The following is a 26,595-nucleotide window of genomic DNA, read 5'->3' as shown; positions in this document are numbered from 1 at the left end:
TTTTTAAAGCATGCGAGGCTGCCGCAGGCTGGGATGGGTGGTAGGTGCTCCCAGGTCTCTCTGCGGCATCTTTCGCCTTCACACACACACACACCACGTTTTTAAAAATAATTTTATAGAAAAAGGTATTGTGTAATAATGCCATCGCAGTGTTTTCAAAGGTTTTAAAAATGCTCCCGGTGGCTCTCCTGCACCTTCACTGTGAGGAGTGAGGCAGTGCAGAGAGACCTTCAACCCCTACCACCCATTTCACCCAATAGGAGCAGGACAGCTGCGGGGAGACAGCTTTTTAAAATCCTCCCCCCCCTCCCTGCTGCCACTTGGAGTGACAGCAGGCAATGTGAGCTTGAGGTTTGGGAAACCCTGCCCCGATTGTGGGGTTGGCAGCTGTATTCAGTAGCCATATTAACAAGTTATAGTGGCCACCCATACAATCCATGCATACTGTATTCTGATTTATAATGTGTTGCCTGTTTCCTATAGGCAAGTGTATGCACAAACACATAGGTTGCTTGTAAAAACACCACAGCATCATAACGAGATCACCTTGTTTTGTTTTGTTTTGTTTTCTTTTTTCATTTCAGACTTGGAGGGGGGCACTCAAATACAACAAAATGGCGCTAGAAGATGATTGGGAGTTTTTGCCACGTGATAAAGGGTGGGAACTTTTTACTTCCTGTCCTTTGGCTATCGTGTGCGCACGCAAATCAGGGGGCAAAGGGGAGGAAGGCAAGGGTCAGTTAGTTGCTACATCGATCTAAGAATCCCACATCTCATTATTTTTAAAGGTAATTTTATTATATTTAATGGAATATTTATACCCCACTGTTCTCTCCAGTGGCAAGCCAAATCATTAAAAATGTTGTGAGGGAGGTAATCATAGTAGCATGTTTATTCAGTCAATTGACCGAGTATAAATGATACATCTGCCAGAAGCTATAAGGGAGGTCAGGCTGAGAGACAGGGACTGGCCCAAGGTCAGCCAATGAGCTTCTATGGCAGCGCCTGAATCTCCCAAATTCTGAATTGTTCCCTGCTGCATCCCGCTGGCTGTCGTGCTGGTTCTGAAATTCACAGAGGAAAAAAACGGGAAATATTTATTTATGCTGGGTTTTGTTTTGCTTTTATTGTGGGTTGCTTTGCTCATGAATTAGAAGTACTGTTGGTTGGACTTGATCATTTTCGTCTTTCCCTAACCCCTTTCCCCTCGCTGGAGCCTGCATCCCTACCCCACTTTCCCCTCACCAAAGCCCCTCTGCTTCCCTCCTTCACCCGAGCATCCTCCTCCTTTCCTCACCCTCTTTTTCACCCACCTGGGTCCCCTTCTCCCCTGAGATGCTGTCGTCCTGGACTTTCCTTTCCTCTCTTTTCCCCTCTCCTTCTCCCCCTCTTTTCCCTTTGCCTGAACCCAAGTCTTCCCCTTGCTTTCCTGCCCTGCTTTCCCGTCACTTGAGTCAACCCTCTTTCCATCCATCGCCTGAACAGCCTCTTCATTTCTTTCCCCTCCTTTTCACTCACCTGAGCTGCCTTTTCTTTATTCCTTCCCCCTTTCCCCCTTCACCTGAGATACTAGGTATCTGCTTTCTCTCCCCCTCATCCCCCCCTTTCCCCCATAGGTAAAGGTAAAGGTATCCCCTGTGCAAGCACCGAGTCATGTCTGACCCTTGGGGAGACGCCCTCCAGCGTTTTCATGGCAGACTCAATACGGGGTGGTTTGCCAGTGCCTTCCCCAGTCATTACCGTTTACCCCCCAGCAAGCTGGGTACTCATTTTACCGACCTCGGAAGGATGGAAGGCTGAGTCAACCTTGAGCCGGCTGCTGGGATTGAACTCCCAGCCTCATGGGCAAAGCTTTCAGACTGCTGCCCTACCACTCTGCGCCACAAGAGGCTCTTTCCTTTCCCCCATACCCAAGCCTTTTTTGGCCCACGTTCCATTCTCCTGAACTCTTTTATCTCCCTTCTTCTCCCTCTCACACAAACAGCCCTCTTCTCCCTCCTCTCCCCCTCTCTTTTTCATCAGCAGGGCTTTTTCAAATTGTGACAATCTCTGCCATAAGGCACCCCTTTGAGTTCCCCTGTGAGTCATGACCTTCTTCCCACCGTTGATGATAGGGGTGATATCCCACCTAAACATACACACTGTGCAACCAAACAAATGCTGGTCGCATTTGCAGAACTCTTTAATGCGATTTAATGAAGGTTGCCATTTGGCTTGCAAGCCAGCTGATTCCTCAAGACAACTTTGGCCAATGAGCCCGAAAGCAAGGTCACCTTTCCTTGAGTTCAAATTACCCAAATGTTTATGCCTGTTCTGCTGAAATGATTAAGTCATGCAAAGGAAACATTTGGAGCAGCCCTGAAGGGAATGTCACTTGGGAACTAGGTATGGTGGGTCGATCCTTAGACGTCTTCTCTGTCATCCAGATTTCCTTGTAGGAAGTGGCATTTAAAAATCTGCATTCTAATTTGCACTGGAAACTTTCCCATCCTTTGCCAGCTGGAGCCAGCTATTCCCACTGTTCTGTATGTTGTTATTCCAGTTTGGGCCACTGGGCCTGGATTTCAGCCTCACAAAATTTGTATCCTGAGATGTTAGCTTTTAGAACTTCTTTGGACTTGGACCAAAAGTTCCATTTCTGCTCTAGCAGGTGTTTTTTTTTTCATTTATTTGTTTCAGCAGAACGAAGAATCAACCTTCCTGATTACTGATCGTTATTTAAATAGCTAAAAGTAGATCTTCAACATCCAGGATTTTTTCTCATTGCATACTGACAAAGTACAATGGTTGTAAAGATTGAAGCGTTTCACACTTCTGGGTTGGTTGACCTTGGGAAGGAATTAATGTGACATGGTGGTTACAGGTAGGACTAAAGTTCAAATTAGGATTACCAGATTACCCCAGCCATCGGTGGTGCAATGTGCTCTACAGGATGCTGACCTTGAGGAGTGTTTGGAAGCTACCTTTTATAGAGAATGTTGCAGCCAGAATTGGAAGGGACCCAGGAGGTCCCTTCCAACTCTATGATTCTATGAGTCATAGAGACCATGTGACTCCAGTCTTGCTCTAGTCATACTGGGTCCCAATTAACCCATTCAAGGTGCTGGCATTAACCTCTAAAAACCTATATAACTTGGGACCAATATAACAAGGATCACTTGTTCCCATATGATAACTCTGGACACAGTCACATCTCCCCTTTGTAAGAAGGAACGCTTGGCATGTTGTAGAATTCACCCGTTCACCCGTGTCTTTGCCTGTAATATGTCCAATGGAACACAGTTCAAGGTCCCTCAGAGCACAAGGTCCAAAACAGTTGGGTGGCTACTCCTGGGGTCCCAAGGAGTTAGAACTGGTCAAGCGAGGAACAGAAGCTCTGCTCCGTAGACAGTTCCCCCAAGCCGTCATTACTCATCCCTCCCCACAGGAAAGCACCCGAGCCATTCACCATGTACAAACTCAGCAAAGATCAGCCATCATCTGAAAATGAAATTACAGATGGAAAGGTCCTCTGGGCAAGGAGGGGAGACTCTGAGAACTATAATTGGCACAGAGGAGTGGCTGTGAGAGAGGACAGATGTTAACATAATGCCTTTTATTGCTTCCCTGATGGAGTTGCCTAATGAACTGTCTGCAACAAACTTTGTCTCCAGTGTGACATTCCAGTCTCTTACTCTTGGGGCATTTGTAGACTTCAGCTGCTTCAGAGCTGAGTCCCACCTTGAAGCCCAGCCTGACACCTCATGCTTTCTTGTTTTCTTTTAATATATTTTATAGTGTGGGTGTCCTCTCTCTCTCTCTCTCTCTCTCTCTCTCTCTCTCTCTCTCTCTCTCTCTCTCTCTCTGTCTCTCCCCTCCCCATGGGTTGAATCCAACCCACTTTTCCACTGGTGGAAAAGGGAGGAAGGGTCTTCTTTGACCACCCATAAAGGATATGCTTATGGATAAGATTATGGGACCTGCACAGACATAATCCGTATGTGGCAGGGATGGTAGTAAAGAAGGGAACTGGGTGAAGATTGCATTAAATGAACCCTAGCTGAATCCATGAGCCTCTTGTGGCGCAGAGTGGTAAGGCAGTAGAAATGCTGTCTGAAGCTGTCTGCCCATGAGGCTGGAAGTTCGATCCCAGCAGCCGGCTCAAGGTTGACTCAGCCTTCCATCCTTCCGAGGTCGGTAAAATGAGTACCCACAGCTTGTTGGGGGGTAAACGGTAATGACTGGGGAAGGCAATGGCAAACCACCCTGTATTGAGTCTGCCATGAAAACGCTAGAGGGCGTCACCCCAAGGGTCAGACATGACTCGGTGCTTGCACAGGGGATACCTTTACCTTTTTAGCTGAATCCAGCCCCAGATTTTCACTTCTCTTCTTTTTCTTTCTGAACATTTGCAGGCCAACCAACACAATAAAGATTTTGAGTTTTGAGCCCTCTGCGTCTCCTTCTTGTGCTTATGTGGCAATGAAGGGGGCTGGTGGCAAAAAGTGGGCGCTAGAAATAAACAGAACGACCTGAAACATGTTTTGTGAGTTTCACAGTGTATTGGGGGAGGCTTGGCTGTGTGTGTGTGTGTGTATTCCTTTTCATACAGGGGACTGAAACACAAATGTTTTCATGGAAGGCACAGGTTTGCTGCGTTGAGCTGCCATCATGGATAATGGTTTTGTCAAATCCTTCCTTCAAAACTTGTGACTGCACACACACAAACACACATACCAGCTGAGGATTGGCAGCTGCTGTGCTCCATGCTGGATTTGGTCAATGACACATAATGCCAGTCTTGACCCCCTCCCTCCCTCCCTCCCCCCTTCCATTAACATCCTCATGATCCAGCCCCTTGCATGAAAGGGAACACAGAGAAATGCAGCCAAGCTGGATGCCAAAAGAGTGCTCAAAGCAGAGATGCATATTCAGTAGCCCCTGAAGACAGATGGGGCAACTGAAAGAACAGGGAAGCCCTGAGATCACTGAGACAGGAGGGGGGAATAATGCCACCTTTTGTGGGAAAGTGCTTGCAAGTCTGTTCTGTGTGTGGGAACGCACATACACAAACCAGCTCTTCTGACCCATGCTTTCTCTGTTTTAAAAAATATCCCCACTTGAGCCTTGTTATCTGTATCTGTTTCCTGTTCCCTGTAAACCGCTCTGAGCCTTCGGGGGAGGGTGGTATATAAATAGAAAGAAAGAAAGAAAGAAAGAAAGAAAGAAAGAAAGAAAGAAAGAAAGAAAGAAAGAAAGAAAGAAAGAAAGAAAGAAAGAAAGAAAGAAGGAAGGAAGGAAGGAAGGAAGGAAGGAAGGAAGGAAGGAAGGAAGGAAGGAAGGAAGGAAGGAAGGAAGGAAGGAAGGAAGGAAGGAAGGAAGGAAGGAAGGAAGGAAGGAAGGAAGGAAGGAAGGAAGGAAGGAAGGAAGGAAGGAAGGAAGGAAGGAAGGAAGGAAGGAAGGAAGGAAGAAAGAAAGAAAGAAAGAAAGAAAGAAAGAAAGAAAGAAAGAAAGAAAGAAAGAAAGAAAGAAAGAAAGAAAGAAAGAAAGAAAGAAAGAAAGAAAGAAAGAAAGAAAGAAAGAAAGAAAGAAAGAAAGTCAATAAATAAATAATTTCCCCCCTTGTGATCTAACTCATGTTGATGCTCATCCTGCTTGTAAACTGTCCCCCTGCAAATCATGATGGAAAACGTAAGCAATAGTGGAGCTTTTACAATGATGAAGGGGGAGGCTGATGGAAGGTGAAGAGAGGGAGGAATGACCTTAGTGTGGGTGATGGAATGGCCTCCCAGAGGGCAAGGGGTGAATTTGAGAGAATCTGGATGCTTTTGAATTAGTTTTGGCTTGGAAGTGCAGAAAGGGGAAAAACAGACCAAAACCACTTTCAGAAAACTCGTAAAAACAGCAAATGGAAAGCAAATGAGTGCTGAAGGAAAGAAAATCATTGCAGAATTGGGGGGTGGGGGTGGGCGAGGGACGAATGGACATGCATGACAGAACTGAGGGGAAATGAAGAACAAAAAAGAAAAACAGACAATTATGCATGGTGAAAGCAAGGGAAAACACCCATGCCTAATAGGCTGTCATGCCCCTGTTGAGTTTCCCGTAAGTTGATCGGTTGTAAACAAGAAATCTCTTTATTGAAGAATATGGTGAACAAAAGCAAGGGTTTGCCTTGTTAGAACTGAAGAGCAAGACTTTTATGTAAACCTCACAATCCCCTCTTCCAATTCAAATCTTGGTAAGTTCAATAATGTGCCAGGCTTTCTGTCTTCCTAGACCGTGTTTCCCAGGCTAGAATACGTGCAGTCACTACAAGCATTGCTAAGAGCATAAATCAGTCCAGCAAGGTCATGATACAACACCTGCAATCAAAAGAGCCGTGAGAAGCCACAATTAAAACGCAGGTTAAAAACAGGTCAGAAGGAACACTGCTTAGCCAAAGCACTGAGACATAAAACAAGTTAGAAATCATAAAATGGGTCAGGGAAACGTTACATATTTAAAATGCCTAAAAAGCATTACGTGGCAAGATCATGAAAACAGACACAAAAGATCTTAGACACAGGCCGATGTTTGTACTGCAAGTGCACCTCTAGATGTCAGTAGGAGGAGAGTCCTGCAGTTTTAGGAGAACCCTAGTTTTTGCCCTGACCCCACAAGTAAATAGACAACTATAAGACTATAGTTTTAAAATAGCCCTTATGGTAGCTTTAACTAGCCAGGATGATGTTGTCTCCCATGTGCTAAAACTCAGGCGAAGCATCCTTTCCCCTAAAGCAGACGTTGTCAACCTGTAGTCTTCCAGATGTCCATGGACTACAATTCCTATGAGCCCCTGCCAATGTTTGCTGGCAGGGGCTCATGGGAATTGTAGTCCATGAACATCTGGAGGACCACAGGTTGAATACCCCTGATCTAAAGTGAAGGGGCTGGTCAGATGACTGTCACTAAAGGGTACGCACCTGTGACCAGGCTCAAGGTAGCCGACACCTGCTGTCTGAAGTGGGAGAAGCCACTTCTCTGAGTGAGGAAGGCGAAAGTCCCACTCTGTCTTTTGTTCCCTTTCTGTGCTCCCTCTTGCTCTGATTACGTGCATCTGCTCCAACTGCCTTTCGGAGTTATGTTATGCTTCAGCACTCTTTGCTAGCCACGCTGTCTTTCATTCGCAGCAAAATACATCGTCAAGTTTTATAATAACAAAGCATGCTTTCCCTTCCAAATGTTGCTTTTTACTAGTAGTCCGTGGCTTGGCTCATTTGCTTGAGTGGTCTGTTTCTGTTCACGGACAATCTTCACAACTCAATCTCATTTTCCCCATAGTTCTACTGCTGCCCCCTCACCACTTCCACAACCTACACCAGCAATTTCCTATGGGTGGCCTGTGGTTGTTGTGGTGCGTGCCAATGCATTTCCTGGTGCCAAGGAAGAGTCACCCCAGTCTTTCCCCCCAGCTACTCAGATGGAGTGGTGCTTCAGAAGAACCCTGTGGGGTTCTTTGTGTCTACCCCCTTAGAAACAGCTGTCTCCCTCACAGGAGAATGCTTGGATTGGAACCACCCAATATGTTCTGAATGGCTCAAGACCTTGTGGCAATAATTTTTGTGGTTGGCTATGCCCTCCTTGTGGTGCAGAGCCTCTTGTGGTGCAGAGTGGTAAGGCAGCAGACATGCAGTCTGAAAGCTCTGCCCATGAGGCTGGGAGTTTGATCCCAGCAGCCAGCTCAAGGTTTGACTCAGCCTTCCATCCTCCCGAGGTCGGTAAAATGAGTACCCAGCTTGCTTGCTGGGGGGTAAATGGTAATGACTGGGGAAGGCACCTGGCAAACCACCCCGTATTGAGTCTGCCATGAAAATACTGGAGGGCGTCACCCCAAGGGTCAGACATGACTCAGTGCTTGCACAGGGGACACCTTTACCTTTACCTTTATGCCCTCCTTCCTCAGCAGCCATTTTGCAGTGGCACCCACTAGCTCTTTTGGGAATGTACCTGCAGGCTCAACAAAATTGCAGACTCCTTCCGAACACCTTGGCTTTGACTAGATCCTTTTTCTGGCAGCCAAGAGGTCTGACACTGAATAGATCGTCTTGGGAAGTTCTTTTGTCCCGGAAGAGAGGCGTGTTGCTCCATAAAAGTGCTTTGCTTTCAGGATACGTGACTTCATTGGCATTTGTGCAAAGCTTGTTTGACATCATTTTTATCTTGTTGCTTGTCATAATTAGCTTACGGGATTTGCATAATGCCTTGCAGGCATTCTTGGATTAATCCTCAAACACCCCCCCCCCATCTTTGATGTTGTAGGCAGTTAAATCATATGGAAGTAATTAGTACAGGAGACTAATGAATGTATGTTTGTACGGTCGAGAGGGAAAGGGCGACATTGAATTTTAAATCCATTTTAAAATATTGTATTCGTGGCAGTATAGCTACCGCCCAGGAAATGTTAGGACTGCATTTTTTTTTAACGATAGTGATGTCTCATCAGAAGTCTTTTATAAATAATTCATTGTAGATGTTTGCCACCAAAATATTGTATTGGGGGGGGTTGTCTCGGAGGGAATTCATTTTTGAAGTGACATGTAGACCAGATTGGAGTTGGATATGCAAGGTAAAGGTAAAGGTATCCCCTGTGCAAGCACCGAGTCATGTCTGACCCCTGGGGTGACGCCCTCCAGCGTTTTCATGGCAGACTCAATACGGGGTGGTTGCCAGTGCCTTCCCCAGTCATTACCATTTACCCCCCAGCAAGCTGGGTACTCATTTTACCCACCTCGGAAGGATGGAAGGCTGAGTCGACCTTGAGCCGCCTGCTGGGATTGAACTCCCAGCCTCATGGGCAGAGCTTTCAGACGGCTGCCTTACAACTCTGCGCCACAAGAGGCTCTGGATATGCAAGACAGAGGCAGAAAAGTCTCCAGTACAAAGGTAAAATGGAGGAATTTGTCCTCATTTATCCCAGTTCAAATGTCAGACACCAATCCATGTTCCTTCCCACTGGGCCTTCCACCGTGTCCTATGAGTCTCTGAAGTAAGGGAATCCTCGGGGAAAGGCTCAAATATGACGGTACATACTACAGTTTTGGACGTTGCTAGAGTGTAAATAGGGGTCTATTGTGGAATTTAATGTCATAATGATTGTATAGTATTATGTTGTTTTAAATATGTTGCTACCTGCCCTTAGGGAAAGGTGGTGTTAGATCTGTGGGTTCAGAGGAAGTTCAATTAGCATAGTCCAATCAAACTAATCTATACTTAGGATACTGGTCTTGGTTACGTTTGATGGTTACTGCTGAAGATATTGAAGACAAGATACTTTTCTTCTTGCTCGGCTTAATGTTGACCTCCAGTTGAAAGATATGACCATATTACTGCAGTTGAAATGAATTCTTCAGAAACGTACAGGATTTATTAAACCATGCCTTTTTTTTCTTGTTTGCGCATATCCTCCAATGTGTATTTCCGTTTTGTTGTCTTGATTTTCAACCCTAGGTACAGAGCATTAAAATATGTCACTGACCTGTTTCTTCACCAGGTGTTTCTCTCTGTGTTCTTGAAATTTAGACTTGAAGTTTGAAGGGATGTGTTCGGACTTTTCGACTTGGCTTGGGACGAAGTCCCTCCACAAAAATTAGAGCTGCAGAGTACGTGTTTTGAAAGTATGCCGATATTAGTTACCTTTGTAGATAAGAACCAGAATCACAGCACTTTGAGGTTTAAAAGAGACTAATCTTTACTAGGAAAGATTATTTACAAATACATATCATATGCATCTACTTTCTAAGGCCTTAAGTGTGATAGAGCAAGATTGGCCAGCCTTTGGTGCTCCAGATGTCCACGTGCAGGCAGGAGCTCATGAGAATTATAGTCCATGGACATCTGAAGAGCCACAGTCATGCCCCCCTCCTTCTATACAACTGGACACAATCTAGAGAAATGTGGGCTCATGTTCCTGCTCATAGGGATGCTTTGAGCCAGGCATTCTCACCCGACCTAATCTAACTGACAGAGTTCGTGACAGGAATAAATGGCATTTACTCGATCTGTGCGTACCACTCTGAGGTTCTTGGAGGCTGTGTAGGACACGGGGAGTTAAGTAGTGGTCCTTTTCAGTCCTGTCTCATGAACTTTCCATGAAAAGGAGATGCCGACAGCTGAGCTAGGGTCCCAGATATGCAAGGAAGCAATGCCTCTTCTCTACAGACAGACAGACAGAACCCATAGACGGTTGTAGCTGCTAGAGTCCTCAGCTGACAGCCAAGCAGACTCATGCAGATGAGGCTGCTGAAATTGCGGTGACCTTTTTAGAAGGACCCACCCAAGGCATGCCCAGGAGCTGAGACGATGCAGCATCCCCCTTGGGTCACCAGCAGGTACTGGTTGGATGCAAGGCTTGTCATGTACACACGCCAAGGGCTGCTTCTACACCATCCTCGCAGTCACCATAATTATTGTCTCATAAATTCAGCACATGGGAGCCAGCCTTGGCGGGGGCAGTTTTCAAGGGCTGTCTTGCAGGGGGACGTCACCCAAAGTGTAGGGCGACAGAACCTCACATTGTGCAATGCCTGTTACAAGTGGCGTCTCACCCGTCACCTGTCAGCTTCCCAGTGACAGAACTCTGAGGCTCCGTTGCAGCAAGCAAAGCCTTTATTAGACATAAAGGGTAACCCCACTGAGGGTCAGATTTCCTGGACAAAGGCATTGGCACTGCCTGCAAGCAAAGAACATGCCAGGAGGCAGGGCAGGGAGGCCCTTGGCCAGCCTAACCACAGGATGCTACTTAGCTATTAGGCATTCGGGACTAAAATTAGGAACAAATGGAGGCAATCTATGATTTCCATTTCTTCCGAGTGGCTTCCAGGAAGCTGTGAACTAGAACAATGTTTAAGTGCCTTGCTGTATTCCATATTCTTCTGTAGTACTCTGTTGAGAGAGAGGAAATTGGGATTGGCTAAAACAGAAACTTTTCAAACTCTGAAGACTCTCTGGACTAAACTGCATGGTATGTTTTTTGGCACGTCGGGTCTTGGAAATACGGAAATCCAGGACACATCCAGACTCAACTTGCCAAATTTGGCTAGGCTTCCCAGCTCCCATTTGGGAAATGTTGGGAGTTTTTGGAGGCAGAGCCTGGGGAGCGCGGGATTTGAGAAGGACTGTAGGATCAAAAAGAGTGCTTCTGTTGGAACAAAGATACAAATCCTTAAAAATGGAACATTTTAATCTGTCTGCTCTCATTGTTTCCCTTATCCGCTTCAGTGCCCATCTTGTAGCAAATGTAGCAGTGTTTTGTATCCAATCAGCTTTAACTATGAGCTGATGTTGCTGAAATGAAACCGATTTCTAGTGAGAGATGGCTAATCCTAGCCAATCAGGGATCGGTGAATGTAAGAGGAAGGTGAGATCTGGCAGTGCTTCCTGAATTAGTGCGCATCTTCTTTTTTGGCAGTCCCTGTGGAATCCTAGAATCATAGAATCAGAGAGTTGGAAGGGGCCATAGAGGCCATCTAGTCCAACCCCCTGCTCAACGCAGGATCAGCCCAAAACAAAACTGACACAAGCAGGGGCTCCCTTTCGTGCCAATAAAAATATCTGTGCAAATCACACATGCCTCTTTTGTGTTTAGTCAAAGTAGAAATGGATACAAAATCTCACATTACACTTGAAATTAAGAATTAGAACGCAGGCTGCCAAGGTTAGGTGGCCATGATTCAGGATAGGAGCCCCTTTTTCGAAATTTAAGGATAGCAAATATCCGACTGAATCTTCCAGTGGGATGGAGTAATGACGACATTACGTCATAATGTGAACAGCGCTTGGTACATTCGTAGGCAGGCATGACTAATGGCGGTGTGTGGCTTGATTTGGATGGCGTTTTGTAGACTGAGAACTTTTTCCTCCTGGGCTCCCGGTTGGAGATGGATGGGTGACTCCTGCTCCTCTTCCTCCTCTGTGAAAAACAAGAAAGTTCAGGTTAATGATGTAAAATGTCTTTACATAGGCCAAATATCTGGTATCTCTCCTGGCTGGCCTTAACTGGCCTACTGCAGTATATTCATTGTATGAGTCACTTTGCTTTGACTGTTTGGTCTTCTGTCTTTGTAACCCATTACAGTAGGTCATGACTTGGCGACGGTGGTGGGAAGTGCCCTGACATCACAGCCAATTTATGGCACCCTCATAGGGTTGTCAAGGCAAGAGACGAGCAGAGGTGGTTTGCCCTTGCCTGCCTCTGCATCATGACCCTGGACTTCCTAGGTGGTCTCCCATCCAAATGCTAGCCAAGGCCAACCTTGTTTAGCTTCTGAAATCTGAGAAGGTAGAATGAGTGACGGTTCTGTGAAGGTTCAAGGGGGTGGCAGGCACAGTGGGTGAGCAATAGACTGGTGAGTGTCCTGCATAGTGCAGGGGGGTTGGACTAGATGGCCCAGGAGGTCTCTTCCAACTCTATGATTCTAAGAGTGAGGTCATATGCCAGAAGCCTGGGAATACTTTTCTATTCTACCTTGCATTTTAAAGAGCCCTTTTCACATTTTAAAGAGTCGGAGATGTCATTGAGGGAAGGGGAGTGGGGATGGAGGCAAAACATTCCTCCTGAAATGACCCCTCAAAGGAGGCACGTTCCCCCAGGAACTTTCGGCGTCTCTCTCCTGCCTACGCACACAGGGTCTTGCTGCCCTCCTATCAGGCGGCGGTAGGTCTCGATCTCCTGCTCCAGCCGGTTTTTCACGTTCAGGAGTTCTTTGTATTCTTGGGATTGATCCTCCATCTCCAAGCGCAGCTCTGCCAGTTGCTGCTCCGTGCACGAGATCTGCTCCTGTATTTCCTCGAGGCGGGCGTTGTAGTGGCACTCGGTCTCACCCAATGATGCTTGCAGGGTGTCCCTCTGGGGAGCGACAACATTAGCAACATGGAAGTGCAGAAAGGGGAAAGGCAGAAAACTACTGTGGATGCGGGTGAGAAAGCTTTAAAGTGGAGATAAATAACCCGGAAAGAAAGCCATTTTTGCTATTCTCCCCCCCCCCCGGCCCCCCTTGCAATGATAACAGCAGGGCATTGGACTCAAAGAGCAAAACTGATTGGAGATTGCAGGATTAATACGGTTGTTTCTTCCTTCCACTGCACCAGGCTAAATTGAGGCTGCCTGGTTCTGCAAAGGACCACCTTTCTGAGTCCGTTCCCCAGAGAGCACTTTGGTCAAGCAATGCCAACCAACTGAGGATCCCTGCCCCTAAAGAAGCACACTTGGCTTCAGCCACAATAAGGCCCTTTTCAGCCCTGGCTCCTGCTGGCAGAATGAGTTCCCCAGTGAGATCAGGGCCTTAACACAACTTACCAAGTTCTGTAGGGCCTGCAAGACGGAACTCTTCCACCAAGCTTATGGCTGAGGTCAATCATGAACCACATTGCAACATCTCACCGGTGCAGCCCCATCCCTCCTCCCCTGACTCTTATCTCCTTATATTATAATATTGATATTGATGTCAGTGATCACTCAGCACCGGTGCTAGTAGCTGTCTTGAACTATAGTTGGGAATTTTATGCTGTTTTAGTGTTTTAATGTTTATTCCTGTCGGGATGTTTGCAAGACTGAATACCGTCGTTCACCTCCCCAAAAGGATGAGTCCGAGAGGGGTGGTATACAAATCAAATTATAAATAAGCTAATTAATTAATTAATTCGCATATTATGAGCGTGCAATCTTTGTCTCATCTAAATATTCACTTGTCATTCCCTGTATCCAACACTATATGCTCACAAAGTAGTTGGCCAGCCCCTCGTGGAAACTATGGGAGAAGCTGCTGTGTTGCAAGGTTGGAGAACGCTGTGACTTCCGTGTACCTCCGGATTAAGCAATAACATGCTCGCCATGCCCTCACCCCTTACCAGACTGTACTGGGCTTGCAGATCAATCTCCAAGCTTTGTAGCTGGCCTCTCAGATCAACAACCTTCTGGATGCCGGTTTCCACTTCTTGGCTGCTGGTACAGACTTCCTGGTTCACCTCCTCAAGCTGCAAAACACATTGACTAAGGCTAAGCAGCTGCATTTTCAGGACGGGTATTTCTTAAATAGATAGGTCTTATTGTATTGGCCAAAGGCCTTCGTGATGAAATTATTAAAAATATACATACAATTCAGCTAAAAAGATAGTAACAAATCAAATTCAAGTTGTACAATACTTAGGGTACTGTTTTTTCATGGCTATCATGGCTCTAACTTTCCCATCTGCAAGTGCAGAAAGAGCCAATTTGCAGGATAAATATGAAACAGTGTCAGACAAAAAAAAAATCAATTTATCCTGCTCAGACATTGTGAGTACATCCGCGATTAACCTTAAAACAAACTTCTTCCTTGGTTCATCATATAGTGGATATGTTAAGATGTAGAGGATGAGATCCTCAATTTCCAGGTTTCCATATATACATAGGGCCATTTCGCACAGAGCTCAAAGTTGCTATTTGGTTGCCGTTTGTGAAAGCGCTACTTCAAGTAGCGAAATGTAACTAGCCGTGCCCGTAACGCACAGCTGCGGTTTTTGCGGAATTTGGCACTTTCACTTCTCGCCACTTTCGTAACCCACAGGCTTCCGGTTCTCCGTCTTATCGCTACAAAGGAGGTCCCTTTTTAGCGCTTCTGGCCTCCCGTGCCCGTCAATCAAACTGCAGGCACACCTTTGACCTCGACCCTGAAGCCGAACTTGTCGGGGTTCCCTTTTTTTTTAAAAAACCCAGGAAACCCCGTAGCAACGCGTTATCGTCCGATCATTGGCGCCCTTGGAACGTGTTTTCTATTGTTTTCTAGGAACCAGATGCATTGACATGTTTGATTGGTTAATCCCCGCCCACAGTACACGCCCACAGGTTACCTGCTTATATGCACCTGGGCAGACACGCGGTCGGCCTCACTCTTTTGTTTGCGTAGCCTACTGCCCGCAGCACAGGTCAACGTTGCAATGGAGAGGCTTATTTTTCAATTGCTGGCTTACATGCTCGCGGTGGTCCAGCGCATGAATACCGCCTTGTCGCGTCGGACGTATGCTATCGCGGAGTACCGAGAACGGGTGGCCGGAACGCTGACCAGCAGCAGAAGACGTTCTGTAAGGGTAACCATGGCGGCCAAGAAACGCTGGCAAGCTCTGGCAGAGGTCCGGTTCCCCCCCCGGTTCTGGGTGGACGAACGATCCTCTGACTGGTGGGAGAATTTTGTGTGGACTCGCTGGGATGATGACCACTGGATTGCCAACTTCAGGATGTCGAGGGGGACATTTTTTGAACTCGTGGAGGCTCTACGTGGACGCATGGAGAGGCAAGTCACTGGCATGCGGCGCCCCGTTCCAGTTGAAAAAAGGGTGGCTGCCGCATTGTGGTACTTGGCCACCCCTCAGTACTTCCGGACAGTAGCCCAGCAATTCGGACTCGGAGTCACTACGGTTGGCGATATCCTTAAGGAGTTCTGCCTCGCCATGGAGGCGGAATTGTTCAGCAAAGTCGTGTGCCTCGGAGACCGGCTTGGAGCGGTGAGTGTCATTCCATCCCCTTTGCCCTTTAAATTTTTTTTCTTGTTTGACAGGTCAGCAACGAAGACGCGATACACCCCACGCTGACATGCCATGGCTTATATTCTTTTCTTTCCCTTATTCCAGAGTATGGACGGGTTTGCCAGGCTTGGATTCCCGCATTGTTTTGCGGCCGTCGATGGAAGCCACATCCCTATCCGTGCCCCCGGGGGAAGCATAAAAGAGTACGGGAACAGGAAGGACTTTTGCTCTGTTCTCCTGCAAGGAACAGTGGACTTCTCCGGCCGGTTTATCGATGCCGAGGTGGGGTGGAGTGGCAGGAGGCATGATGCCCTTGTTTTCAGGGAATCCAACCTCAGGAAAGCCATGGACGAAGGGGTCTTTGTTCCAGGAAACCCCACCGCCACCATTGAGGGCGTGCGTGTGCCGGCGTTGGTCCTCGGGGACGGAGCCTACCCATTACGACGCTGGCTCATGACTCCCTACAAGCGGCCAAGGACGGACGTGCAGAGCCACTACAACCTCAGTCACTCCCGGGCAAGGAATGTAGTGGAGCGTGCCTTTGGACGTTTGAAGTCACGGTTCCGTTGTTTAATGTCACGACTCCATGTACATATTGACAATGTGACTCCGCTGATAATCGCATGTGTGATTTTGCACAACATATGCGAGGACAAGGGACATAACATCCCCTTCCCTGAGGACGAACCTGAACCTGTAGTCCTTCAGGATACACAGGACATCCCTGAAGCAAGGAGAAAAAGGATATATGCTGAGGGGTGCAAGGTTCGGGACGCCATAGCCACCCACATCTACAGAAACAGGAGGCGTGTTTAATTGTTTTTCCTACTCTGTTGTTGAATAAAGTTTTGTGTTCTTTGTTTAACCTTGTCTTGTGCGGTTTGTGTACTTTGCCAGCAAAAAAACGGGGATTCTCTGGTCCAAAAGCACTTTGACAGCCCTAAATGCTAACTCCCCACTGAAATTGACAAACACAATACGGAAGCGCTGAATGGGGAAAGTTAGGGGAGGCGGGTAGCCAGGAAGTATTGGCGACCCCTGTCAAACCGGAGGATCAATCCACTCATGTTCCAAGGAATAATTTTATTGGTGGGCAGCTTTGATACATTTAAAAAACGGGGTGGTCGATCGGAGCAACGCACGTTCGTTCCCTAACCGTCATTCCGAAGATGCCGAAGCCACGGAAGGGCTCCTTCTGGCAGCGCGCCGAGGCTGAGGCACTTCTGGAGCTGGTGCTACAATCAAAAAGTGTTGGCCGCCTAATGGCCAGCACCCATTGCCACACCAAGGGTGCCTACCTGGTGTTGGCTTCAAAGCTGAGGGAGAGGGGCTATGTCCGGACCTGGGAGCAGGTCCGGACAAAATTCAAGCGCCTTAAGCTGGACTTCCTAAACAGTCTGGAACAGTGGGGGGGGATCCCGCAGCCAAGTGGGAGGACGGTCTTCCACGACCAGATGGTGAAAATATGGGAGAAGGCTGGGAAGCCCCCCCTGGACATGAGGAGGCATATGGGTGAGTGCTGCCCTCGTTGTGTTTTGCCCTTAAACATGCATGGAATGACTAGCTGCCTCTTTCCCCTACTGTCCCCAATGAAATTCGAGAAAGTATTTAGATGCTGTCAACCCCCTCAGACTTAGCCAGCCAGTACTGTAGAACCACTTTGGTTATGCGCTTAGACTCTAACTGTGGTGTGTCCACCAGCTGTGTTTCATCTCTGTTTTGTGTGCTTTTAATTATGATTTGTCTTTTTCTTTGCCCAGCCACACAATCACCATCCAAGCTGGCAACAGCACCTGAGCGTGAGGAGGGGGAGGAAGAGGGACCTTCCACCTCGGGACAGGCTGCAGGTGAGAGTTTTATGTCTGTGAGGGAGACCCATGTGTGTGTACCCACACGGAGCCATATGGGAGCCTGATGTGATGCTTCCTTTTGGAGTGTGATCAAATTCTTTGTTTGATTTCTATAGCTGAAACTGTGGAGGCAAGGCTGCGTGCCATGGAGGCCAGAGTTACTTCCCTGGAGGCTCAAGTGGCGGAGCTGAAAGGGGAGATTGAGCAGCACAGGCAACAGAGGGAGGCGGAAGAGCGTAGGTTATGTTCCCCACTGCCCAACTCTTCTCACACTGTGGCTAAGGCCACTTAAAAGTGTATGCATGTAAACTAAAGAAATTTGAAAATATGTGTGGTACTAATGTGTACTTTTTCTCCCTCCCCACAGTTAAGAAGAAGGAGGACGAAGAGCTCTTCCGGCGCAAAGTTAGGGGGACCGTGGGACGGCTGTGCAGGAGAGTTAGGGCGATGGAAGGGGCTGGGGAGGGGAGCGGTGGGACCTGAGTTTTGTTTCCTGTTTGTGTTTTGGGGTAGGGGTTGGGGGGGGGGGGGCTCCAAGTTTCATTCCCCAATGTTTTTCCCCTGTTAAATGTATACTTTTGTTAAAAAAAATTGGTTTTCCAGGGGGGTGGGGGGTGGTGGTGCTGGTGGGGCTCCAAGTTTCATTCCCTAATGTTTTTCCCCTGTTAAAATGTTTTTTAAAATAAAATGTTATTGCAAATTTTATAACAAGACTCCAGTGTGACTTCTTAAACTCGCACATATTTAACCCCACACCACACTCCTAAAACTCCTTGAACTAACACCCCTCCAACCTCCAACCCACACAGCAGAACCACAATATACACAATCACTAGAGAGGCCGCTTTCAGCCTTGCAGATTCTACAGTAGGGTACACAGAGACAGAGTCAAAAATATAAACTTTATTCAACAAACAACAAAACACAGATAACATGAAATAGAAAAAGTGGGCAAAACTAGGAGGGGGAGTACTTGTCTGCTGGTTTTATTTTTCTCTTTCCGAGAATAGTCCTCCTTCTTGTTTGGGTGGAGGCATTCTGAGAGGGAGTCGGTGGGGTGGGTGCTGGAAGTGGTGGTGTTGGTGTGGGTGGTGGTGGGGGGGCGATTTGTGGAGGGTAGGCCCTTTCCATGACCGCTACAGCCCTCTCCATGAGTCTCCTTATCAGACGCACCTCCTCCACGCCTTCGCGTAGGATTTGGTTTGTCTCTCTAAGGACTGCCCTCAATTTTCTCCCCTCCTGGGCAATGAGTGTGAGCATGGCTTGGTCAGCGGCCGCGGCACGCCGTGACTCCTCATAGCAGTGCTCAAGGAGCCTCTCTCCCACGCTTGTCAAGACGGAGACGCGCCTCAGCCTGCCGCGTTCCCTCGTAAGCCTCTCCTCTGCTGGGAGCGCACCTCTAGGTGGTGGGCTGCCTGGAGCCAGGGGTGGTTCCTCCTCCTCATCTGAAAGAACCTCTGTTGGCAAAAAATGAGAAACAAAACTGTTAGTAACATCCAAAAAGTCAAAACACACCATGGTGGACATGGTGTTCTTTTTTGTCCCCGTGTTTTCCTGCCAAGAATTTAAACAATCCCCGGCGAGCACATGGCTATTGTTTGTTTGCCCATGGTGTGCTTTTACTTTTGCCTACTTGCACAGCAGGACTCTCAACAATTAAAAGGGAGCACATGGTTAGTGCCTAGCGACATTGTCCTGCAGCTATGGCTCGAAAGGAACAGGTCATGCACGCTCACCATCTTGAATCTGTATCCGCCTGCGCCGGGCAGGAGGTCCAAGCACCCTAGGCTGTTCCTCCTCCTGTGTTCCGGGTATGAAATCTGCAAAAAAAGGAAAAAAAACAGATCTAGGACCAAAGGGTGGCAAAGCCAGCTTCAAAGCCTACACCAGCAACGCAGAGGGACTCTCTTCTTTCTCTTAGCAGTGCTGCTGCCCTGCACAAACAGAAAAGCACAAAGCAGTTAAAACAGCCCCCCCCCCTATTTTTACTAATACCTACCAATGTTAGTTGATGCCCCCGAATCACTATCCACGTCAGGTGCTGCTGGAGACTCTAGGGGCCCCGTCCCTGGCAACTGTGTCTCTGTGGACAAGAGCAGAAAATAGTGAAAAACGAGCAAGCATACACCATGAACCACAAAGCAAGCTCCCAAAGTTGTGAGCCAAAGTACTGCAGAAGGCCTATGGGCGAGGCATGCTGCAAATATTTTGGGGCTGTTGGTTAAACATGACCGTTTCAAATACTAACCACATCAAGCACTCCACAGCCAACCATCTTAATAAATCTTTTAAAAATTAAAATTAAATTATAAAATTAAAACCGTTTCAAATAGTAACCACAGCAAGCACTCCACAGCCTACCTTCTTTTAAAATCTTTTAAAAATTAAATTATAAAATTATAAAATTAAAACCGTTTCAAATAGTAACCACAGCAAGCACTCCACAGCCTACCTTCTTTTAAAATCTTTTAAAAATTAAATTATAAAATTATAAAATTAAAACCGTTTCAAATAGTAACCACAGCAAGCTCTCCACAGCCTACCGTATTATGCGTTGCAACGAACACACGAGAAAACGATGCCCAAACGTCAGAACACACATTTGCTTAAAAGGAAATATAAAATAAAAAGAAAATCACTTACCGGAGGCAAGGGGCGTTTGCTCAGGAGCCTCCTCTGGCTCCCCAGGAACGATGGCGATCAGGTCCAGCGTTACCGATTCCGCGGCTCGTTGCTGGACGGGGGGTGGAGGGCGAAAGCTGGAGGAGGTTCCCTCGCCGGGATCCTCCTCAGCGGGTGGTTCCTCGACCGGGGCAGCCGGCTTCCGAACCACCTTAAGGCTCCGGCCGACGCGCTTCGGCCTGCCGGATCCTTCCCCGTCCCCGTACAGCTGGCGCTGCTCCTCGAAGTAGGGGCAGGTCACCTTTTCGTTGCCGGAACCCTTGTTATGGTTCACGGCTCTCATGTACTCTGCCCTCATTGTCTTCGTCTTCGACCGGCATTCAAGGCCGGTCCTGTTGTGGCCCAGGGCGCGCATCTTAATAGCCACTTGTTCAAAAACCTCCCTATTCCTGTGGGAGGACTGGAACGCGTCCTGGATTTTCTCCTCCGAGAAAATCCCGATCAGGTCCCTGATCTCCGCGTCCCTCCAAGTTGGGCCACGGCCGGTTGCAGGGACGGACGAGGCTTGAGAAGACGATTCCATGTTGCTTTTGCTAGTAGCTGAGCAAAATGGTGGTGGGAGGTGCAGGGTGCAACGGATCATATACCTTCCCGCACACAAAGACAAAGGGACTAGCCGGCTCCTGATTGGTGGAGGGCAGCAGGGGACACGCACATTGGCCACATCAGGTCACATGTCACGTTCAAAACTCCTCGCGCGGGAACAGGATCTGCTCCTAATGGCCAGATTGGCGCCCTTGTTGTTTGACTTAACGCATGCGCGTATTCGTTTACACGCGAGAAGAGCAGTTTGAACATGCAGCGGGAGCCATTTTAGGAAAATGTCCGCCATTACACAAACGCATGCCGGTGTTCAACCGAGAGCAAGTGCGGCAGTACTCGGCAGTTCCCCAATAATATTCACCAGCCACAGCATAAATCAACCAAACATGACATGTAACTGGCGTACGTTCGTTGGCACGCTCAGAGGAATGTTTTTTAAAATGAACGGGGGACGGCGACTCCGCTTGCCGGAGGTCTAGCCGCCAATGGAAGGGGTTGTCCGCACCCAAGCACAAGCACGCACCGGGAACCACACAAAGACCCACTACACATAAGCCGCCCCTCATGATATCACCTCGAATCATGTCTATTGAACCCCTGTAAGCTAAGCAGGAGACTGCGAGCGGCGACCGTTCGTTGGCACGCTCAGAGGAAAATTTTTTAAAATGAACGGGGGACGGCAACTCCGCTTGCCGGAGGTCTAGCCGCCAATGGAAGGGGTTGTCCGCACCCAAGCACAAGCACGCACTGGGAACCACACAAAGACCCACTACACATAAGCCGCCCCTCATGAAATCACCACGAATCATGTCTATTGAACCCCTCTAAGCTAAGCAGGAGACTGCGAACGGCGAATGTTCGTTGGCACGCTCAGAGGAAAATTTTTTAAAATGCTCCCTGTACGTTGACTCCGCTAGGACTGGCCGATGGTAGACGGGGTTTTAAGCTTTGGGCAAATTTTGGGAACGTGACGGTGTGTGCCACTGTGCTTGTGAAAAACTCTTGTGGTGTCCGGGCAGAATTTCCGAAAGTGATCGTGCTTGAAAGCCAGTCGCTGTCCCGTTGCCTCGTAGATCCCCGCTCGCTCGGAGAAAAAAAAAATGGCGAACAGTTCGCCGGAAGTTTGGAGGACAGGCTCGGGAGGAGGGACTTTGAAGAACCCGCAACAATGGTAACGCACAGGTCTTTAGCGCTACTGTTGCAGATTGGTTGCAGGAGTGTATCGCTATCCGGAGGGTGAATCCAGTTTTCTGGATTCCCCTAGAAGCGCTACAACGAAGCGCTTTTTGCGGGTCGGTTTCAGGATTGTTGCAGATTGTTTACGACGTCGTGCGTTATGGCAAATTAGTAGCGTTTTCAATCAGCAACCATTGTGCTATTTTTAAGCCGTGGGAAATGCCCCATAGAGACTAAGGGGCATTTCCCACGGCTTAAAAATAGCACAATGGTTGCCGATTGAAAACGCTACTAATTTGCCATAACGCACGACGTCGTCAACAATCTGCAACAATCCTGAAACCGATCAGCAATAAGCGCTTCGTTGTGGCGCTTTCAGGGGAATCCAGAAAACTGGATTCACCCTCCGGATAGCGATACACTCCTGCAACCAATCTGCAACACTAGCGCTAAAGACCTGTGCGTTACCATTGTAGCTGGTTCTTCAAAGTCCCTCCCCCTGGATCTCTCCTCCAAACTTCCGGCGAAGCGATCGCCATTTTTTTTTCTCGGAGCGAGCGGGGATAAACGCACCGGCGAGCCTCTTTCTGTTTAGAGGCTTCCCTGGCTTCAGTCCTTCACCTTTAGTCACTAAGCACAAACCACTTAAAAGCCCGTTTGCTGAAATAAAGTCCCTTTATTTTTTACACATAAATTCAGCCGAAAATCGAGCCCGTGAGAAGGGGGGGGGGAATTTTTTTTTATCACTCGGGGCAGCGTGCAAACGATCATACAATCAAACGATAGCTCACAATAGGCAGCTGGATGGGTCTCTCCGTAGCAACGAATCTACACAGATTCGTTGCTATGGGTCTGTTGTTTTTTTTAAAAAACCTTCCTTAAAGGGAAAGCGGCTGTTTGGGAGCATGCTAACGGCTGCCCATTGGCTGCTTGACGGCCAGGGGCGGGACGAGCCTGGCAATAGCGCTTCCTTTCTAGCGATTTCTGCCGAGACCGGAAGCCTGTGGGAAACGCTAAAAAACGCAACTGATTCCACTACAAAGCCAGGTGTGCAAAACGACGAATTCCACTATTTTAAATGGCGATTTTTCATTCCGCAAACAATTTGCAACAAAGATCCCCGTGCGAAATGGCCCTAAGATCTTGGGATACATGAGATTCAGCCAAATCGCAGGGCTGCAGACAAAGTTTGGAACACTGTCCACAACCCTGCGATTTGGCTGATTCTCATACATCCCCTAGATATAAGCCATCCATAGTGGCATGGAAGTAACGTTGGCCAAATAAGGTATCTGCCTATGGTCTTTAAAAATATTTATGTATTAATTGTGCAGAAGAATAGAATTGCAGTAATACACGAAAACAATGAGCTCATGATAATGTCCTAGTTATTGTTTGCCAGGGTGGTCAAAGTTTTTTCTCTTTAAAAAATAGTAATCCAGATTCTGCAGCCTAAAGAGACATGACTATTTGCATATGTTACTTCTGACTGCCTACGTCCTCTTCTGCTAACCATGAAAAAGAAGGTTGGCTCACAATCTATTTGGTTTTGCCAAAAGGGGCTGCCATCTTTACCTTGTTTTCATACCACTCTGCAACCTCCTTGCGGTTCAAGTCGATCATGGATTCATATTTGCATCTCATGTCCTCCAGGATCTTCTTCAGATCAGGTCCAGGGCAGGAGCTGACCTTGACGTTGACCTCACTGGTCTGTTTTTTCAAAGACTTCAGTTCCTGCAAGAAGAACTCCTTTGAGTATAATGCCTACGTTGTGAGTTTTTGTTTGTTTGCTTTTTAAGAGAAGGAATATTTTCATGAAAAGATAGGTTACCTCTTCATGGGTCTTTTTGAGATTACAAATTTCTTCTTGCAGTGATAGAAATTTATCCTCCAGTTCTGATGTACTGCAAGTCAGTTGGTCCAAAACAGGGTGTAACCCATTAATGTCGGCTTCCACATTCTGACGAAGGCCGTTTTCGGTCTCAAGCCTAAATTGACAAGGAAGGATCTGAAGACAGTACATCCGTTGGCCGCACTAAATGTGCTTATTTCTGGAGTATCGGGCTTCAACAATTTGCAGCTACAGCCAATATCGATACATAGAAACACATACAAAAGCACAACGGGCAGGGTTTTAATTATTCGTTTAAATGAATATTGTGTATCTCCTAGACTCCTGCTGAGGGGGCAGGTTATTAGCCTGAAACCTATGAATGAATTCTCATTCATTTCAATCAGTTAGAGCAGGGGTAGTCAAACTGCGGCCCTCCAGATGTCCGTGGACTACAATTCCCAGGAGACCCTGCCAGCATTTGGGAATTGTAGTCCATGGACATCTGGAGGGCCGCAGTTTGACTACCCCTGAGTTAGAGAATCTAATGTGGAATTAGGCTTCATTAACAAGCTCAAAACTAGTTACCCTCCAAGTCTTAGCAGGGGCCTAGGAATCCTTGTTCGCTATATGTGCTAATATAAGAACGTAATTTTTTTTAAAATTTATGAATTTTATTGTATCATATTTTAGGTATTTATATTTCTGGATATTTAGTATATTTATATTATATAGTATGTTTTAATTATATGTAACCCATAGGATTGCCAGCTCTGGATTGGGAAATATCTGGAGGCTTTGGGAGTGGAGCCAGGAGGGTGTGGGTGCTTCCTCTTTCTTAATGCCTTGTTGACTTTTGTGCCATTCTTTTAGCTTTGTGGTGCTTCAGGCAGGTCTGGAGAGGTAAGAAAACACAAAAAAATCCTGAACAGGGACTGAATAAAGGGCAATAAATGTAATTAGTAACCTGACACAAAAAATGTTTTTTTCCCCCCTAATTTATTTGGCGTCTTCACCAAAGTGCCATCCGATAACAACTGCTTTCAAAATATTTTCATCACAAGAGGTCTAGTAGATCCTGGAGTTTGGGAGGACCTTGGCTTCTACTTAGGCTTTTTGCCATCCTGAAAGAAGGTCCCCCCCCCCATGGGAACAGAATTCTGCATAATTATAACTCATGGTTTGTAGGTATTTGTTATGATACCATTTTTGAGAAGTTAGTAGTCACTCCAGGGTCGATTAGACATCTTGAGAGTCTTTGCCACTGAGGCGGTTGTTGAAAGCGGTTGTTACCAGACGGCGCTTTGGTGAAGACTACAAATAGATTAGAAACAGGAAAAACAGGCAAGAATAATCTTTTGTCATTAGTTTACTAACTACAGTTATTGTACTGTATTCATCCCCTGTTCAGGATTCTTTGTGTTTTCTGTATTTTTTTTGTTTGTTTGTTTGGTAGGTCTGGACAGGTGGCATCCAAATCAATCTCAATGAATGAATAAGCCAAGCTTCCCACAGATATTCCTTTAAGAGTGTCTTAAAGAGTCAAAGAAAAAGGGACTTGTTATTTGGTAAGGAGGGCTTGATACTAACTTCTGTTTCATGTCATCCACATTCATCTGGTTGTTGTCTATCTTGAGTAGGATCTTGTTATTCTCCACAGATGCACAAATAATCTGGAGGAGTAGAAATGTTAAAAGGGACACCTGTCAATGAATTGTCTATGTCCCCAAAAGAGCTTTATGCTCCGTTGCCACTAACCAGCTAATGGTCCCTGGCCTTGACCAGGGCCACAGCCTTCTCTGTCCTGGCCCCCACCTGGTGGAACGAGCCCCCTGAGGAGATCAGGGCCCTGATGGAACTAAAACAGTTCTGCAGGACCTGCAAAAGGGAGCTCTTCCACCAGGTATTTGACTGAGGCCATCCAACCAACCAACATCTGCAGGGACCCTGCCCCCCCTCCCCCCAGAAACCCACTAAGACTCCTGTACCTTTTCAAGTTACCACTGTTTATGTTATACTGTTATACTCTTATGTTATACTGTGACCCGGTTTATCAATTAATAAAATGAATGTTCTTATGTGTATGGTTTCATGTATAGTTTCAGTTATATGTAAACCGCTCTGAGCCTTCGGGGAGGGCGGTATATAAATATGAATAAATATATAAATAATCGATTAATTAATTAAGCTGATACTATTCAAAAGCCCAGGAAAGAAGTATGGCATAGGACAAAAACAGAAGCTGTCCAACAAACGTAACTTGCAGCAGCATTCAAATGCTGAACTCTCAAAAGATGTCCCATTTAAAGACCAGGGAAAGTAGGTAGCCTATGGAAGTCAAATAATATTCAAAAACCTACCTGGCTTTTAAGCTCCTCGATCTGTCGATAATAATGGCTGTAGTCTTTTGGGACACCAATGGGCCCATGCTGGGCAAAGAAATCTTCGATTCTGGTTTCCAGCGCAGAGTTTTCAGCCTCCAGGCTCCGCACTTTGTCTATGTAACTGGCCAGGCGGTCATTGAGGTTTTGCATGATGGTTTTCCCATCCACGGAAGAGAAAACAACGCCGCAGGTACCAGGGTCACCACCCACCCCGCCAACGAAGCTGCCAACTAGACCACCACCAAGTTCAATGAGGCCATTGCCATAACCCAGTGGAGAGTAGCTGCCATAGCCAAGGAAACTTCCTGTGCTCATCCGCCTTCCATGGCTCCTGCCGACAACCCCGCTGCTAAAACTGGCACACGAAAGGTTGCTTTGGTGAACGCCGTGGCTACAGGCAGAAGGACTTCCACCATGACTTTGACAGGAGAAACTGCCTCTCTTGCCATGCCTGGAAGAGGCTGAAGGAAGCCTGGACTTCACGTTGGAGCCAACGCTGGTATTCTTTCTCTCCAGAGTTGCTGTAGCACACTTAGTGCTGCTATTCATAGCAACGGCGATTCGCAACCAGCCCAAAACAAGTGCCGAAATACACTAAAAACAGACTGCG

General features: G+C 47.1%; 2 protein-coding genes and 1 long non-coding RNA gene across 5 annotated transcripts; 1 reads left to right on the top strand and 2 right to left on the bottom strand.

Moving 5' to 3' along the window:
* Positions 1-9,957: 9,957 nt before the first annotated feature.
* LOC143825946 (keratin, type I cytoskeletal 19-like) lies at positions 9,958-26,595 on the bottom strand. The gene is made up of 7 exons (XM_077314392.1): positions 25,962-26,595; positions 25,192-25,274; positions 23,602-23,758; positions 23,346-23,504; positions 13,867-13,992; positions 12,642-12,865; positions 9,958-11,929 (listed from the first exon to the last, which is right to left on the bottom strand). The coding sequence occupies exons 1-7, from the start codon at positions 26,532-26,534 to the stop codon at positions 11,821-11,823; spliced, it is 1,431 nt and encodes a 476-aa protein (XP_077170507.1). The 5' UTR covers positions 26,535-26,595; the 3' UTR covers positions 9,958-11,820.
* On the top strand, positions 17,242-17,827 carry LOC143825948 (uncharacterized). Its single transcript, XR_013226997.1, has 3 exons — positions 17,242-17,366; positions 17,486-17,605; positions 17,737-17,827. It is a non-coding gene; the product is annotated as an uncharacterized LOC143825948 (long non-coding RNA).
* LOC143825947 (uncharacterized) lies at positions 18,258-21,952 on the bottom strand. 3 transcript variants are annotated; one of them, XM_077314395.1, is made up of 3 exons: positions 19,369-21,952; positions 19,106-19,189; positions 18,258-18,826 (listed from the first exon to the last, which is right to left on the bottom strand). In XM_077314395.1, the coding sequence occupies exon 1, from the start codon at positions 20,632-20,634 to the stop codon at positions 20,005-20,007; it is 630 nt and encodes a 209-aa protein (XP_077170510.1). In that variant the 5' UTR covers positions 20,635-21,952; the 3' UTR covers positions 18,258-18,826; positions 19,106-19,189; positions 19,369-20,004. The 3 variants fall into 3 exon arrangements, with proteins under 3 accessions (XP_077170510.1, XP_077170508.1, XP_077170509.1); XM_077314393.1 differs by having other exon boundaries at positions 19,106-21,952; XM_077314394.1 differs by having other exon boundaries at positions 18,258-19,189.

This window comes from Paroedura picta, chromosome 16 (assembly GCF_049243985.1).
Source record: "Paroedura picta isolate Pp20150507F chromosome 16, Ppicta_v3.0, whole genome shotgun sequence".
Taxonomy (NCBI): Eukaryota; Metazoa; Chordata; class Lepidosauria; order Squamata; family Gekkonidae; genus Paroedura; species Paroedura picta.
This window is presented reverse-complemented; position numbering and strand designations above follow the sequence as displayed.

Bases quoted from the DNA above. Each gene is read 5' to 3' on its own strand.
- LOC143825946 (XM_077314392.1), bottom strand. From the start codon at position 26,534: ATGAATAGCAGCACTAAGTGTGCTACAGCAACTCTGGAGAGAAAGAAT. The intron at 13,993-23,345 runs GTAAAGATGGCA...TGTGTTTTGCAG, and splicing joins CAGAGTGGTATGAAAACAAG to CTTGAGGAGGTGAACCAGGA. The intron at 12,866-13,866 runs GTAAGGGGTGAG...GTCGCTCCCCAG, and splicing joins TGCAAGCCCAGTACAGTCTG to AGGGACACCCTGCAAGCATC.
- LOC143825947 (XM_077314393.1), bottom strand. From the start codon at position 20,634: ATGATCCGTTGCACCCTGCACCTCCCACCACCATTTTGCTCAGCTACT.